Genomic DNA, 15,799 nt, shown 5'->3' on the forward strand with positions numbered 1-15,799 from the left:
ACAAAGTTCAGATATGGGTTGAAATTAGCCATTTGATTTTTTATGAGCTGATGAGATACCTGATATTTGGCCTACTGCTGTGGCCAATATAGATACTTTAGATACTTTCTAAATCTATAGCAAGGTTCACAAATTTATCTTATGTTGAAGCAAAGATCACAAATTAACTTTTCACTTAAAAAAGAGAATATTTAATTAAAAAGTGTATTTAACTGGTTATATAAAATAATTTGTTACAGGCTCCTGTAGTTACAATTACAGGAAAGAGGAAATCCAGATGGTGTGTGTGCATGTGTGCATATATGCATGTACATGTGTGCATGTGCGCGTGTGCATGTGTGTGCGTGTGTGGAGGGGCTGTTGTACCTTCAGGAAACCCAGCATTGATCAGGATCTCCTTGAGCTGAACTTTGGCCTCCCAGGTCATCCTCAGAGTGGGCATGTTCAGACGTTTGTGTTCACAGAAACGAGCCTCTGCATCCTCACCGTTGATCCTGTGCCGGATAATACAAAACATAAGAACTGGACAATGCATAGTGGAAGTCCCCATTAAAAGACCCAACATCTCACCTCACATCATCCCATGCCTGAAACACTGAGAGCAGAGCCACATGGTCCGAGAAGCGGCTGCCTGCAAAGTTCCTATGAACAAATCCGAGACGCTTCCCTTCGTTGATAAAGGGCTCAGGGAAACAGGAGGCGGCCGAGATGGTGCACATGGCATCCCCAACACTGCACACACAGGACAAGATCGGTAACATGGGCTGGGTATCATTAAGAAGAGGCCAATATGATACATACCTAGATACAATACTTTCAGTTTGATAAAATTTGATATGACGCATTTCAAACTGATTTGATATGGTTCAGGAAAAAATAAAGATAAAAAATAAATAATGATTACCCCTAATAATCACAAAAAAAAACATTGCTATGCTGATTCATATTCAATAAATGCCCCGTTAAAGTGCATTTTGTTTTTGTTTAGTGCATGTTATGAACTAGAAGAATAAAACTGTTGCAGTGGTCATTGCTCATTCACCCATAGCATATACAAGCTCCAAATGTACTTGTTCAAAAGGACATATGCAGTTCAGCTGCTCTACAGGCTCCAGACAAAACTCCTCACACGCTGTGATAATAAAAGTCTGTTAAACTTGTGCAAAGTTAATATGAAATACACACATTTTAATAATCAAAGCAGTCAATGTCAAATGTATTGTAGGAATGAGTTTCCTTCCTCTAAACAAGCAAAACAGTGATGTACTCTTCACCACAAAAGTTACACAGTGCACCTTTAGATTGTTTGACTTCTTCCTAAAGGTTAGAGACTTTCTGTGAAATGTTTTGTAGAAAGACTTAACTTACTAAAAGATGCAGCCAATAATCATCATTTTGCCAAGTCGAGGTTCGATGGGGAGTCGAGCTAGGATTCGACCCAAAGGAGTGAGCTCATCGTTGGAGTCCAGGGCATCCAGCTCTGAAATACAGGTCAGAGCAGAGGACCAGTGGGTATACAGGCACACAACATATTAATATAATGAATAGAATCAACATAAATTACAAGTAATGTTTTGTGGATTATGTTTTAAAGTAGAAATGTCATACAAAATTTAATTTAAACCAAGTTATAGAATTGTCCACTCATCAAAAATCACACCTGGAGTTGTATTTTACTCCCATTCAGTCATTTATTAATCCCATTTAAAGGTTGTTTTCTCTTGGTGTCCAGAAATCAAATAATTGCGTAATGCAAAACAAACCAGATTCAAGTTTGAGCATTTCATTTTGTTTCACTACAGTCGAGTGTGTATATTAGCATTCCTGTGTACAGTCACATTGTTACACGGTTGCTTTGTCTTTTTCATGCGTCATGCTTATTGCTGTCAGCAGAGGGAGTTCCAAATCCGTTGGCTTGAATGTAGGCTTTTTGCATTTAAATTTACTTTTCAGAAAATAAACCATTTCCTGTGTCTGAAAAATATACACACTATAGTGCCAAGGAGATGTAAAGCACTTACTATATTATGTGTGTATGGAGTGGTTGAGAGATAGAACACTTATTTATTTATCTTTATTTATACAGGGGAACCCAACGCGAGCACTTGGGCTCTCTTACATGGACACCCGGTTTAAAATATAATGCAAGCAGAAAAAAACAAACAAAACAAGTCCATATAAAACACTAAAAACAGGTGCATGTGTGAGTATAAAAGTTTGTTATCAGATTATGAAATTGCGATTGTGTCACCAGTATATCCAGTTTTGCGTTTCCTTGGAGTGTACAGTATCACGTTTTGTGAAGCAAAACAGCTAAAAGCCTCTTTCCCATCTCAGTTTTGGTGCAGCTAGTTCTTAAACTTATGCAGTCATGTGATCTGGTATTAAATGTTCTAATATCAATGATTAATAAACAGGTGAGATATTCTGGGAGTTTTTGAACTAGTCCCTTATAGAGATATTACATAAAGTGCTGTTCTCTTCTAATAGACAGTGATGGACAAATCACTTTTTCACAGAGAATTCAGGGATGGGTTTAAATCCATCACTTGTAATAAAATGAATGGCAAAGTGAAAGAGAGTGGATCCAACGGTTTCAAAGCAGAGGGCGAAGTCTGCATGTATGCTACATTCCCATAATCCAGTACAGAAGTGTACGTGTGATAGGTTAAAATGGTACTATATGCCCCTAATACAATGTTCTGTTCTTATACACAGTGATGTGCATCATAATATGATTTCATGCTAACAGAACATAGTTAAAAACAGTAAAGGTTTTGCAATAAATAGTAATTTACATAAGCCTTAAAAACATTATGAATACAGTTAAAAGTTTGCTCAAATATGTATTATATGGCAGTCAGTATGTATTGTATTGTATTTCTTTGTATTATTCCTGTTATTTCACTCAAGGGAATTGTAATCATATCATCTTTAATCAGCTTCTAAGCATGGGATCTTTTTGAGTGATTGGTAATGCCTTCATCCACGATTTGGGGTGTTTCGAGCTGTTCCTCCTCATTGCATTAAATCCCTGCACGAGGAGAGACAACTGCAAATCGCTCTTGTGATTTATTCCTCTATTTTCAGGGGTGCAACATATCCCATCTTCAGGGGTACACAACATACACCAAATTCCCATAATCCAGTACAGAAGTCTACATCCCCATAGTCTGTGTAGACCCTCAGTCGTCCAGGTCTGAAGACAAAGTTCAAATCTGTCAACTGGACAAATCGTTGTAGGAGTGAAGATGTTTCACTGGTCATCTAAACCGTTTCTTCAGTTCTGGTCAGATCGCTGGTGGCCAATGCCTTATCTGAGGGGAGGGGCTAACCACACTGAAACTGCAATCAGCTATTTTTTCCAGTTTCAGCTGAAACTACCCTTTTCAGCCCTTAAAGACCTGCTATTGTTCTTGGTCTGAGGATGGCGTTATAGATGGGGAAGGCCCCCATTGCTGTTTAAGGAAGGACTGTCTTAACAAAAATAGCTTCTTCAACTCTCCTATCAAACCATTTCTTTTCTCTGGCTAAGATCTGAACTTCACTATCTTCAAAGGAGTGGTTAGTGTCTTTGAGATGGAGATGTACTGCAGACTGGGGTCCAGAGGAGCTCTCACGCCAGTGTTGGTACATCCTCTTACTACACACTCTTCACTACACTGAATGGAGTAGGCTACATTACTTGGTTTATGGCTCGGGGTTTTGTCCTTTCTGTGAACGAGTTTTTGTCTTAAAGTGTTTGTGGGTTTGAAAAAGACAGGGATCTCATACATCTGAAAATTCTCTTCAGTTTTTTGGGTTAAAAAAACTGAAGAGAATTTTCAAATTCCTTGGGATGTTGTAGGATCTAGAGAGCTGTTTTTTTTTTTTTTTTTTAGCTCTCTAGAGCTTTAGATCTATTGAAGGCCCATTTTGGATATCCACAAGCAGAGAGGGACTTTTCCCTCTGTGTTTGTAGGCACCACTTGAGCTCTGTGTTGTAGAGTACAGATAACTCCGAGTTTGTGCTGCAGTGGATGGTGTGAATCAAACAGCAGATATTGGTCAGTGTGTGTGGGCTTCCTGAAGACGTCTACCTGGAGACACAGGTCCTCTCCAATTGTTACTGCACAATCTAAAAAGGCCAGTTTGTTCTCCTTGGCTTCTTCCTGTGTGAACTTGATGTTCGGATCCACAGCATTAATATGTGCAGTAAAAGGCTCCAGATCCTGAATTTTGATTTTAGTCCAGTTGTTATCCACGTATCGATACCAATGTGTGGGTGGAGTGCCTGGAAATGAGGCCAAAGTCTCCTGTTCAAATTGTATAAATTAGCCATAATAGGAGAGACCGGTGAGCCCATGGCACAGCCGTGGATTTGCCTGTAGAAGTTTCCTCTAAACTGGAAATATGTGGTATTAAGACAAATTTCCAGCAGTTTGCAGATTTGGTCCGGTGTGAGTTTTGTTCTCTTTTAACTTAGTATCCTGCAGTAACCTCTTTGCTGCCTCCACCGCTACTGGGTTGAGGATCCAAGTGAAAAGAGAGGTCACATCAAATGAAACCATGGTCTCATCCAGATCAAATTGAAGATGCTTGATTTTGCTCACAAATTCAGCTGTGTTCTCAATATGGTGCTCCGTGTTGCCCACCAGAGGAATCAGGATGGTCTTCAGATGTTTGGCCACTTTGTATGTGATAGAATCAACACTACATACAATGGGTCTGAGAGGTACTCCTCCTTTGTGGATCTTTGGGAGGCCATAGATACAAGGAATGGAATCACAAGGATAGAGTCTGTAACACAGTTGTCTATCAATAACTTCCTCCTTCTCCAGCTTCTGTAAGCAGTATGATTTTCTTCTTGTACCCACTGGTACTGTCTCGTTTCGGAAACATCCCCATAATCCAATACAGAAGTGTACAAGAAGGATCAAGGTCATCAGCTCCCGGGGACTTGTTTGGATCCATGGAGCGGAGAGCATTTAATACCTATGTGATGCTTTTAATGGCCGTTTTATCTCTGCATGTGATGTATTGGATCATAATGGTGATCCTTCTGATCTTGATTATATTGAGTCTAAACTCAGGCAGATAATAGACTCAACATAATCAATATCAGAAGAATCATCATTATGATCCAACACGTCACATGCAGAGATAAAATGGCCATTAAAAGCATCACATATTTCCTCTTTAGAATCAAAACCAGAAGATCTGGGATCTGGCTGCCCAATGTGGTGTTTATGTATTTTTATGACCTGGACATAATGGTATACAAGTTAAACTTCTATCTTTAAAAGTAGCTCTCTCCAGTGCCCCCTGCACAGTTGTAATGGGCCAGAAAATTGTAATTTCTTTTATGTGACCCTGAGCTAAAAAGTGGGTGCCACACCCCACTGATGTGAAGGTCTCCATTTTGAATCTAATTATACAGATGTCCAAAATCATGTCCAAACTGAGATGGCATCATCAGCACATATCTGGGGTCAAATGTTTTTTTTTTATATAAGTCTCAGGGTGTGGTCATAATGAGCTCTTAATGAAGCGGCCATTTTAAAAGTATAAAACTCCCTGTAACTTTTGCAAACGTCGTCGGATTCAGACAAACCCAATGTACCGTCTGTGTATATTAATGAGCTGGACAAAATGCGTGGATTAAAATTCTATCTTTAAAATGTCTCTCCAGCACTCCCTGCAAAGTTACAATGGGCTGTGAGAATATATCTAAAACATGACACTGAAAATATCACATGTCAAGCTAAGGTTGATATGCAGCTGTGCCACTGTGGTGTTCCCTTCTGCAGTCGCAAGGATTGTGAGAGCCCTTTATCACTGCTTGTATATTTAATTAAACTTGAAATTTCAGAGTTGAACCAAGGATTGTTACAGTTTTCCATTCAAATTTTTCTTTTAGGTACATGTTGGTCTACAATTTCATTAAATGTATTAATAAAAAAATGTAAGGCCACATTAGGGTCAGGGAATGCTGATGTTGGCCTGATATCACTCTAACACACGCCAGAGATGAAGGCAGCTCATGGAAATGTTTATACGAATTTCTAACCTTTACACACAGATGTGTCTTTTTCACTTTTGCATTTCGAATACATCCAATTGGCAAAATCAAGTGGAAAAACACCATTTGCCTCATAATTATGGGGTTTGTTTGTTAAGATTACAACAATGAGTGTACCTTTATTTAAATTTCTAGCGCCAGGTCCAGTCAGAATAGAAATTAATTGTGTGAGATTTAGGCCATTGTCTAGGTCTTTCAAAGTTTTGGACTCTTTCTCCAGCCAGTTAATATTTATATCTTCCATTATTAGGATCTCATAATTTTCCAGTTTAGAAAGCATCATGAACAGATCATGAAGAGAATTTTTAGGGGCTGAAGGGACACGATAAATACCAGCAATAGCCATTTTTTTTTTTTTAAATCAGGATCATTTCCACAGCTAACAGACAGAGACAGAGATAACATTTAGGCTTTCAACAGGAGAATGAAAGGTCCACAGACAGGTGATTTTTGAGATAAATGGCAACGCCACCTTTTTTAGACCTGCTTGTCACAATGAAAAACTTTGTAATTTTCAATATTGATATCTTTATCACTTATTTTATTTGATAATGTGGTTTCAGAAAATATAAATATATCTTTGTCTATATGTATGTCTTTAATAAAATCTAATTTAGATATTAAACATTCAAATGTGTAATTCCCAGCCTCTTCCTTGTCTTGAAGTTTTGCATATCAGGTCTTAGCTCCTTAGGGATAATGGCTTTATTTGAGTGGCTGGGAATTAGATTTGTTAGTAACATTGATGTCAATCAAGTTACATAATCTCCAATAATTCCTTTCATTTCTACGAGATATTCTATGTGAAATCTGCACATAAATGCGGAATCTAAGCCAGTGGGCGCCGATTTTGTCAAAGAGTCACACGAGACGCTCTTTATCCTATGCGTAAGGAGTCATTCAGTTGGCCTATTAGGTGCAAACCTCAGCGTTAGTTTGATATTGTCAGTTTTTTCCCGGGCCTACTTACAAAGAACTACAACAAAATGTTTTAATGAAATTGCAGTCAAGACTTTTCTGTGCTTTTAACCATGTTATACTTTTCTTTACTTTTTTACTTTTTCTTCACCATTTACTCACATAAATTTCTATTTGGAGTGATTTGTACATGTTTGAATCTTTAATTGTTGATTTTCAAAATGCTATTTTGCCAGTCAACTCGTTTTCACTGCCACCAGTACATGTCCACTGCTTTGTACTTACTTCGTTTTCCAATTTTATTTTCTTAACCTGTGATATGAGTAAGATTCACGTCACAGTCATTTGGGAACAAATGGAGCAAAGTTTGCTACCTGCTGCATAATGTGCAGCTATCCATCTGAGGTGGCGACAGCTGCACAGCTCTTTGTTGGGATTAAAATTACGGTGACATCAGCTCCTATTGGGCACCACAATTTCAAGTCCTTTTAGAGTAATATTGTTAGTTAAAATGTCCACATTATAACAATGATACACTGGTGTCATAGATTATAACAACATAGCAGACTCAAGCACAATAGATATTGTTTAAAATTATGCACAAGCTTATTTTCCTGTTTATTGACGATGTGAAACGTGAGACTAGAGGGCAGGAGTCAGGTGCATTTAAGGGAGTACTGGATACTGGGACACTGGAACAACCAGGATACAGGCACTAATGAATGCAACTGAAACTGGAATCAATAAAGGAGGAAATAAAGCATGACACGCCCACTTTGACACACTGCAGATTAAAGCCATTAAGCTTTACCTCTGAGTGTGTGCTCCGCTTCAATTACAGCATCCAGGGGTGGGGGTTCGATGGCCTTAGACAGGAAGTGCCCAATCGCTCCTAGTCGCAGCAGTTTGATGCTCAGAGCCACTTCATGCAGGGGGGTTCGGAAAATCTCAGGAGTCATGTGGGTCTCCAGTCTGTGGGACGGCAGGGACAATAACAACATTTGATAGATTCTGCTGATTGCTGTTAAGATAATTATTTATTAAACAAATAACGTGGTAGTTGATCCCAGCCAAGATGTATACCAGTACCAGCTTTGCTTTAAGAGGCTGTTTTTTCCTTCAGACAAGAGCTTGTTTTTCATACTTGACTGTTTTGATTGCTCACTTGGTGTTCATTGAATTATGTTTTAATCTATTAAGATTAATTTGTTCATATTATATGAAGCACCATTGTCACAAATGCCAGAGCATAGAATACTTTCAACCATGAGCTGATATCAGATCCATGCTGATGATTATATTTTGTTAAAATGAATTCAAACCAACTATTTGGAATATTGCAGCTAGAAATGTTAGGTAGCTTTTGTATCCCTTGTGCCTTAAGGGAAATTGGTGCATCTGAAGCACAGATCGTAATTGGACATAACTAACCAAATAATAATTAAAATAATAAATTGTACCTGAAATATTCATATTAATCTGCACTACATGATCCTGGTATTTTTATTTGGCTATTTTGTCCATAAAACAACACTAACACATTGGTGTTAGTAATATTTAACAGCACTTGGAGAACAATACATAGAGAAAATCCTCTCTGCTTGTGGATGTCCTAAACAGGCCTTCAATAGATCTAAGAAAGAGGACAAAAGGAAATCTGAAGCTAGAAGGGAAGGTGCTACCATCCCTTACACGGCTGGGGTGTCTGAAAAGCTTCAGAGAATTTTCAGACAGCATGATTTTCTGGTCCATTTCAAACATAAAAACACTTTAAGACAGAAAGTGACAGAAAGTCCCAAAGGACAAAACCACAAACAAAGTAATGTGATCTACTCTATTCAGAGTAGTGAAGAGTGCAGAGTGAAGAGTTACATTGGAGAAACTAAACAGCCACTTCATAAGAGGATGTACCAACACCGTTGCAAGAGCTCCTCTGGGCCCCAGTCTGATGTTCATCTCCATCTCAAAGACACTAACAGATCTTAGCCAAAGAAAAAAAATGGTCTGAGAGGCTATTTTTACTAGGAAAGACATTTCTTCCTTGAACAGGAAAGAACAAAAAATAGAGCAAATCAGAATGCCAACAGGTGTGAGGGCACCCATTAGAGGCCTAAATGATTATGCTAAGTACAACCCCAATTCCAATGAAGTTGGGACACTGTGTAAAACTTAAAAAATACAGAATACAATGACTTGCAAATCATTATCAACCTATACTGAACTGAATAAACTACAAATGCATGATATTTAATGTTCAAACTGATGAACGTTATTGTTTTATGCAAATATTCACTCATTTTCAATGTGATGCAGCACGTTCCAATAAAGCTGGGAGAGGGGCATGTTTACCACTGTGTTACATCACCTTTCCTTTTAACAACAATCAATAAGTGTTTGGGAACTGAGGACACTAATTGTTGAAGCTTTGCAGGAGAAATCCTTTCCCATTCTTGCTGAATGTACAACTTCAGTTACTCAACAATCCGGGGTCTTAGTTGTCGTATTTTGCTCTTCATAATGTGCCACACATTTTCAATGGGAGACAGGTCTGGACTGCAGGCAGGACAGTCTAGTACCTGCACTGTTTTACTACGAAGCCACGCTGTTGTAACACGTGCAGATTGTGGCTTGGCATTGTCTTGCTGAAATAAGCGGGGATGTCCCTGAAAAAGACGCTGCTTGAATGGCAACATATGTTGCTCCTTGCTGTATATGTAACTTTACAGCCATGTATATGGCAAGTAATAACTAAAAACATATCTGCAATGTGAAGAAGTTGCTACAGTTTCATAACAAAAATAAAGGTCTACAGCTCTTCTAAATATCTACTTTTTACCTAAGATTTAAAACAAGATAACCAAGTAAACTGCTGTAGAAAAAATTAACAGTTAGCAACACAAAATGACACTACATCAGCGATAAATGTGCGTGTAGTCTGCAAACTTTGGATCAGACACAGTTGAATTGAACCTTTCTCTCCTTAAATAACATGCTGAGGATATTGTTGTTGAGGGAGTTGAAGTGTTCTTTATCTTCCCTTATGGTTAGCTAACAAGCTAGCGAAGATCTACACAAACAGCACAATTTCTCCATTGTTGTCAACGGAGAAACTTTCCATTTCAGTTTCCATTTTGCCATATAAAGTTGATTTGAGCTAATAAACACAGCTACGTGGACAAAAATTAGGCCAAAAAGATAAATACATTTTGTCTGCTGAACTGCTAATAGTTCTGCCAATTCTGATGTCAGTGCATAAACACTTTAGAATGAGACGTGTGTTACCGTTCAAAGCGAGCATGACTGCACAGGTGGAAGCAGAAGCCAGGCCTGACCCTCCCCGCACGGCCTTTGCGCTGCTCCAGGTTGGTCTTGGAGGCCCAAACTGTGGCGTAGTTTGTCATGTTGTTGTGAGATGTGAAGAGTTTGACTTTCTGCCTTTAAGGGAACAGTAATATGGAACGGATTAGTTCACACTGCAAAATCACTGGACGGTCCACTGACAACTAGAGTTGGATATAGAAGCCAAATACTTTTTAATGTAAGATTACTGTTATGTGGATAATAATATTTTGAAGTAAGAAGTACAAAGTAATTGTACATTAAAAAACATATTTGGAGAAACCGAAGTAATTAAGTAAATAATTATAAAAGCAATTGTCTGGACGCAACACAGGATTTATAATCTGAAGTTAATCTAAATAGACGGACAAAACGTTAAATATAGCTGAACATCTCGTTTTTGTGGTCTGGTATTTTCAAAGGATAGAAGAACTAAATCATATCTGATATCCAACAAAACCTATGTCATTTGTAGAATTCCTTCACTGTACTCTCTACTCAAGTAAGAGTAGTTTATGTCTGAGTAAGTACAATTTTATTTGAAAATTGGTCAAGTAAATGGAACTAACTACTACCACCTCTGCTGACAAGTTTAACTTAATTTAACAGTACTGAAGAAGTTAGTTAGAAAAAGATAGTGGTTTTGATTACAATAAATGGCATTACATCATTCTATTCTATCAATTATCATTAAGTCTGGAGAATAAACAAAGACACCCTATGCTCTTTACATGGACACTTACTTGCAAGAGTCAATGACGTACACCACATCGTTAATAGTGATACTGGTTTCTGCAATATTCGTTGAGAGAATCACCTAAAAAATTAAGAATTGGAAAAGAGTTAAGCTCAAAGACAACAACCAGTGGTATTCTAATGATGGTGTCTTGCTGCAGACCTTGGTGACGTTTTCAGGCACTGGCTCAAATACTCTCCGCTGCTCCTCTCGAGGGACTTGTGAATGCAGAGGCAGAATGCGGAAACTGTTACTGCCTGAAGAGAGACAGATAATCTCCATTTAATTTGGCATACTCCAAACATGTGATGATTCTAAACTCGGTACGAGACATATTAAATTGAAATTATATAAAGTCCAACAAGAGATGATGGTCAATGATGACGTTAGACAGATGTCTGTGTGATCCCTCAGTCGTCCAAGTAGGTTCCAAAGCAAAAGAAAATGTTCTGTCAACTGGACAAAAGTTTTTGGAGTGAGTTTTAGCCTCTCATTCTTGTAGCTTCTTCAGCTTTAATTTATCATTCAGAGTTTGATTTCAAAAACCAGGACACAGACTGTAAGATGTTAAATAAGGAAAATGAAAGAAAACTTATGATTTGACTGTTGTTTGAGCTTGGTGTCAATTGTGAATAATCGTTAAATCGTGGTGTTTTTCTCACAACTCACATCGGATTCGCAATGCTAAAATCTGATATTGTGACATCCCTAGTGTGAACACACCATAAACTTGCATTGTTCTTTGAATTTGTGGCAGTTTGTTACCAAAGTGAGGGTGCATCTCCAGGTGGCGCTGCATGGCATAGATCAAGTTCCATCCAGGCAGGAACACCAGGACAGCCCCAGCCACATTTAGAGTCTCGATGTAGCGAAGCAGAGCCTCCACCAACTCAAAAGACGTCTCCTTCTCATTGATCAGAGCCATGGACCGCTTTGTCTCTGGGGTGTAGTCTGGACTGCAGATCACGTTACAGTTTACCTGTGCGCACACACAAATAAATGTTATCGGAATACAAAACAGGAAGTTCCGAGAACTAAATACAAACACTGGGGTGATCTTCTCTGTGGCTGGGCCCAAACTCTGGAACAAACTGCCACCTGATATGCGCACCATTACTGACTTTGGGCTTTTTAAAATCCAGGCTTAAATATATATTTATTCAGACTGGCTTTCAACACCTAGTAATGTTGTGACACATTATCATTATTTATATTTTGTTGTATTAATGTATTTTATTTTATTCTCCTATTTTACTGTTTTAGTATGATTTTAACTTGTTTTTAATTTGATTTTACTGGAAAGCACTTTGGTGTTTTAAAGCGCTCTATAAATAAACGTTGATTGATTGATTGAAAACAATACTAATTTAAAGGTCCGATATTACTCAAAATTGACTCTTGTGCTGCCTCATCAAAAACATACCCATGTGTTTTGTTTCCTTCATACACGTTTGAGTATTTCTGCAGCATTTGTTTAGGAAAAGACAAAAAAAAAATAGATATGCACAAATACAATATAATGTAGGAAGCAATCTGTGCGATTCCTCAGTCATCCAAAACACTGTAGGAGTGAAGATGTTTCGCTGCTCATCCAAGGGCCTGAATGACTATGCCAAGTAGGACTCAGAAACAGTGCACACTTAAGGTAGCACAAAAGACCTAGCCCACAAACAGAAACTGTAAACAATAGGTGTTTTAAATTTCAGTGTAGCTAGCTCTTCCCTTCAGATAGATTTAAGGCAGTGTCCACCAGTTCTGATCAGAACTGAAGAAGCAGCTTGTATGAATAGCAAAACATCTTCACTTCTACAACATTTTGTCCAGCTGACAGATTTTATATTTTTCTTTTGCTATAAGGAAGCAACTTCAAACAAGACATTTACAGGCCCATTTAATTGCCATAATATTGTCCCTTCTGCACAGCGGTTATGTACCTGAATACCCACTACCCTGTACGTTCTCTAATTTTACTTTCTTAATCTGTGATGCGCGTAGGATTCGGCAGCGTTGCGCAGTCATTTTGGTACAAAAAAAAATCTTCAGCTCATTAGTGCAATGTGTAGCTATTCACTGAAGGTGCTGACAACTGTATGGCTCTTTGTTGTGGTGACGTTTACGCCAACATAAGCTCCCATTGGGCACCACAATTTTCTAACACAGAAGTCATTTTAGATGAATATTGTGATTTAAAATGTCCAAATTATAAGATAATGATCCAGGGGTATCAGATTTGAACTATAGAGCAAACACAAGCACAAAAGGTCTTCTTAAAAAAATCTGGTATAGGGACTTAAAAGTTTTAATTTACAGCCAAAAAAATAAGCTTTGCATTAAATGTCAACTTAATGCTAACCTGGTTTTAAAATGATCATCTACTTACATCATCATCGCCTCCCTCTTCATCTTTATCCTTCTTCTTGCGGTCATTTGGAGGAGGCACAAAATTTGTCATCTGAATGCAGTCTTCAAGAAAATACTCTAAAAAGAAAATAATTTAGACATCATAATGTGTTCCAATGGCTTTTTCTAAAGCCAAGTATATGCTGTCACCTTGAACAGGAAAAGTGCGACCGTACACCTCAATAACAGGGCAATTGAAGAAGTATTCCCTGAACATGGTGGTGTCAATGGTGGCGGACATCAGAATGACTCGGACCTCAGGGTAAGTTTGGACCACGTCTCTGAGGACCACCATCAGAAAGTCCGTCTGTGAAGATACAGTCAGGGATTAAGACTCCTCACGCACTACATTTACACACACACAAGGAAAACCATATCTTTGGCCTAGTCCAATATGAACAAGATTCTACAATGCATGTAATCACCAAACTTTGATTGAACCCAACTGATTACATGAACAAATCAGGAGCTCTGCCAGGATCATTTGGTCTTCTGATAATTTATTCTAACATTCTTTTTACAGACTGAAGTTTAGTTTTCATACCTGACAGTTTCGAGTGAGCAGTTTCACTATTTTGGGCCATTATGTTACTATAACGCAAAATACTGCAGCTTTCATAAGTTTACTTGCACTGCTAAGAGCAAGTGACTTGTGAGCAACACAATTCCAAGCATGCATCAAAGGCTCAAAATAAAAGGGCCCATCTTATGCTATTTTCTGATCTATGTTATGTTTTTTCCTCATCACAAACCTACCTGGAGTTGTGTTTTGTTCCACACAGAAAACACTCTGTTCCTGTTGTGATGCCATGTAGTAACACAGGAAGTGCTCAACTGTGTTTTCAGACCTTGAATTGCCAATCTCTATTGAACTAAAGGTAAAAGATGGCAGTAAACTTGAAAAGTAACACTACCTGGCATCACAAGGTGGAACAGAGCACTTTGACTAATAAATCAGGATTACTGAAACATGTGTGAATGAAACAAACAACTCTGCATATGTTTTTGAGGAGGTAACAGCATGGCTTAAAACACAAGAATTAATTTAGTGTAATAAAAGGACCTATAAGTTGTGTATCCTTATGTGCAAACATATGATTATATGCCTTTTATTATAAACTATAGCTACAAAGTCATAGCACTAAAGCTTAATTTCATATCATTTGACCTGAAGAGTGGAACAAGACAATAAGAGAGGTCAAACTGCATGTCTGGAGACATGAGAATACAGGTCTTAGGAGATACTGAACTCACGTTAATGTCTCGCTCATGGATTTCGTCCACAATCACATGACTGATGCCCCGGATTCCAGCCTCAAGCTTTCGTAGTAAAACACCTACAAATATACAAATAAACATGGAAACTAACCATAGAAGGCAAAAACATTCACACTGTTCAAGTAATACATTTATGAATATAAAAACAGCATCATCTGTCGACCATGAGGAACTCATGAGTTATAATATTTCTATCCTAATGTGGATAGTGGTGAGGAAGGGAGATTAGCTCCTTGTCTTGTGCTAAGAACTCAGTGAGAGTAAGATGATTGTCTGCAGCTGGATATCCACCACAGGCAGGAGTACCACAGACAGCTCCTATGGTATTTGGAGCTACATCATATACAAGGAAGCCAGAACAACTGCTGTGTTATGGGGCTGTCAAGTAATTTTGTCTGATTACAAAGCTGAAACAGGTAGCTGGACAACTGTGAGCAAGGGCAGTCAGGGAGAGCACTCAATGCTACTGTCACTCACGCTCACCACAACGTAGACTTAGAAATGATGGACAATGAGCAGGGGCCAAAGGCTGTGATTATGACATATTTAGATACAATTATTTTGTGGTTAAATGATACTGTAATTGCAAATGTGCAAGATATACACATGACAGTACATCGAATATTTAACAGAAATCCCTCTTTTGTAAAAACATAACAGAGTTTTGTTCTAACATTTTTACAAAAAAGAAGCACAATATAAATCTTACCAACAGTGCAGAATAGGACGCTAGCATGAGGGCGAGGGAGAATGGACTCAAAGCGAACACTGTAGCCACAGCTCTTTCCTAAATCCTCTCCTCTTTCAAAGGCAACCCTCTCTGCAACCGAGACAGCACTGATCCTCCGAGGCTGGAGAAAAATTACACATTTCTTTAATTTTTTGTTGTTTATTTTCCACATTGTTTAACCATCTGGCATCACTTACAAAAAAAAAAGAAAAAGACATTTAAATGGATTAAAATATTCATTAAATAATAACAACATTAATATATATCAATATTTAGAGCAGAAATGTATGAAAGTGGGTTTGCATTGATCATATTGGAAAAATATAAAAATTTGGTC

The 15,799-nt window shown here is 38.1% G+C and overlaps 1 protein-coding gene across 2 annotated transcripts in view; it reads right to left on the reverse strand.

Moving 5' to 3' along the window:
• Positions 1-15,799, reverse strand: part of dhx9 (DEAH (Asp-Glu-Ala-His) box helicase 9) — a 29,072-nt gene that overhangs the window by 3,728 nt on the left and 9,545 nt on the right. For both annotated transcript variants that reach the window (XM_033982514.2, XM_055228693.1), the window contains 12 exons: positions 15,442-15,583; positions 14,709-14,791; positions 13,605-13,761; positions 13,435-13,532; positions 11,820-12,033; positions 11,217-11,311; positions 11,062-11,135; positions 10,262-10,414; positions 7,791-7,951; positions 1,369-1,480; positions 571-732; positions 367-494 (listed from right to left, as the gene is read on the reverse strand). In XM_033982514.2, coding sequence (XP_033838405.1) covers positions 367-494; positions 571-732; positions 1,369-1,480; positions 7,791-7,951; positions 10,262-10,414; positions 11,062-11,135; positions 11,217-11,311; positions 11,820-12,033; positions 13,435-13,532; positions 13,605-13,761; positions 14,709-14,791; positions 15,442-15,583 — 1,579 coding nt within the window. The remainder of the gene's footprint in view (positions 1-366; positions 495-570; positions 733-1,368; positions 1,481-7,790; positions 7,952-10,261; positions 10,415-11,061; positions 11,136-11,216; positions 11,312-11,819; positions 12,034-13,434; positions 13,533-13,604; positions 13,762-14,708; positions 14,792-15,441; positions 15,584-15,799) is intronic.

Source organism: Periophthalmus magnuspinnatus, chromosome 17 (genome assembly GCF_009829125.3).
Source record: "Periophthalmus magnuspinnatus isolate fPerMag1 chromosome 17, fPerMag1.2.pri, whole genome shotgun sequence".
Lineage (NCBI taxonomy): Eukaryota > Metazoa > Chordata > Actinopteri > Gobiiformes > Gobiidae > Periophthalmus > Periophthalmus magnuspinnatus.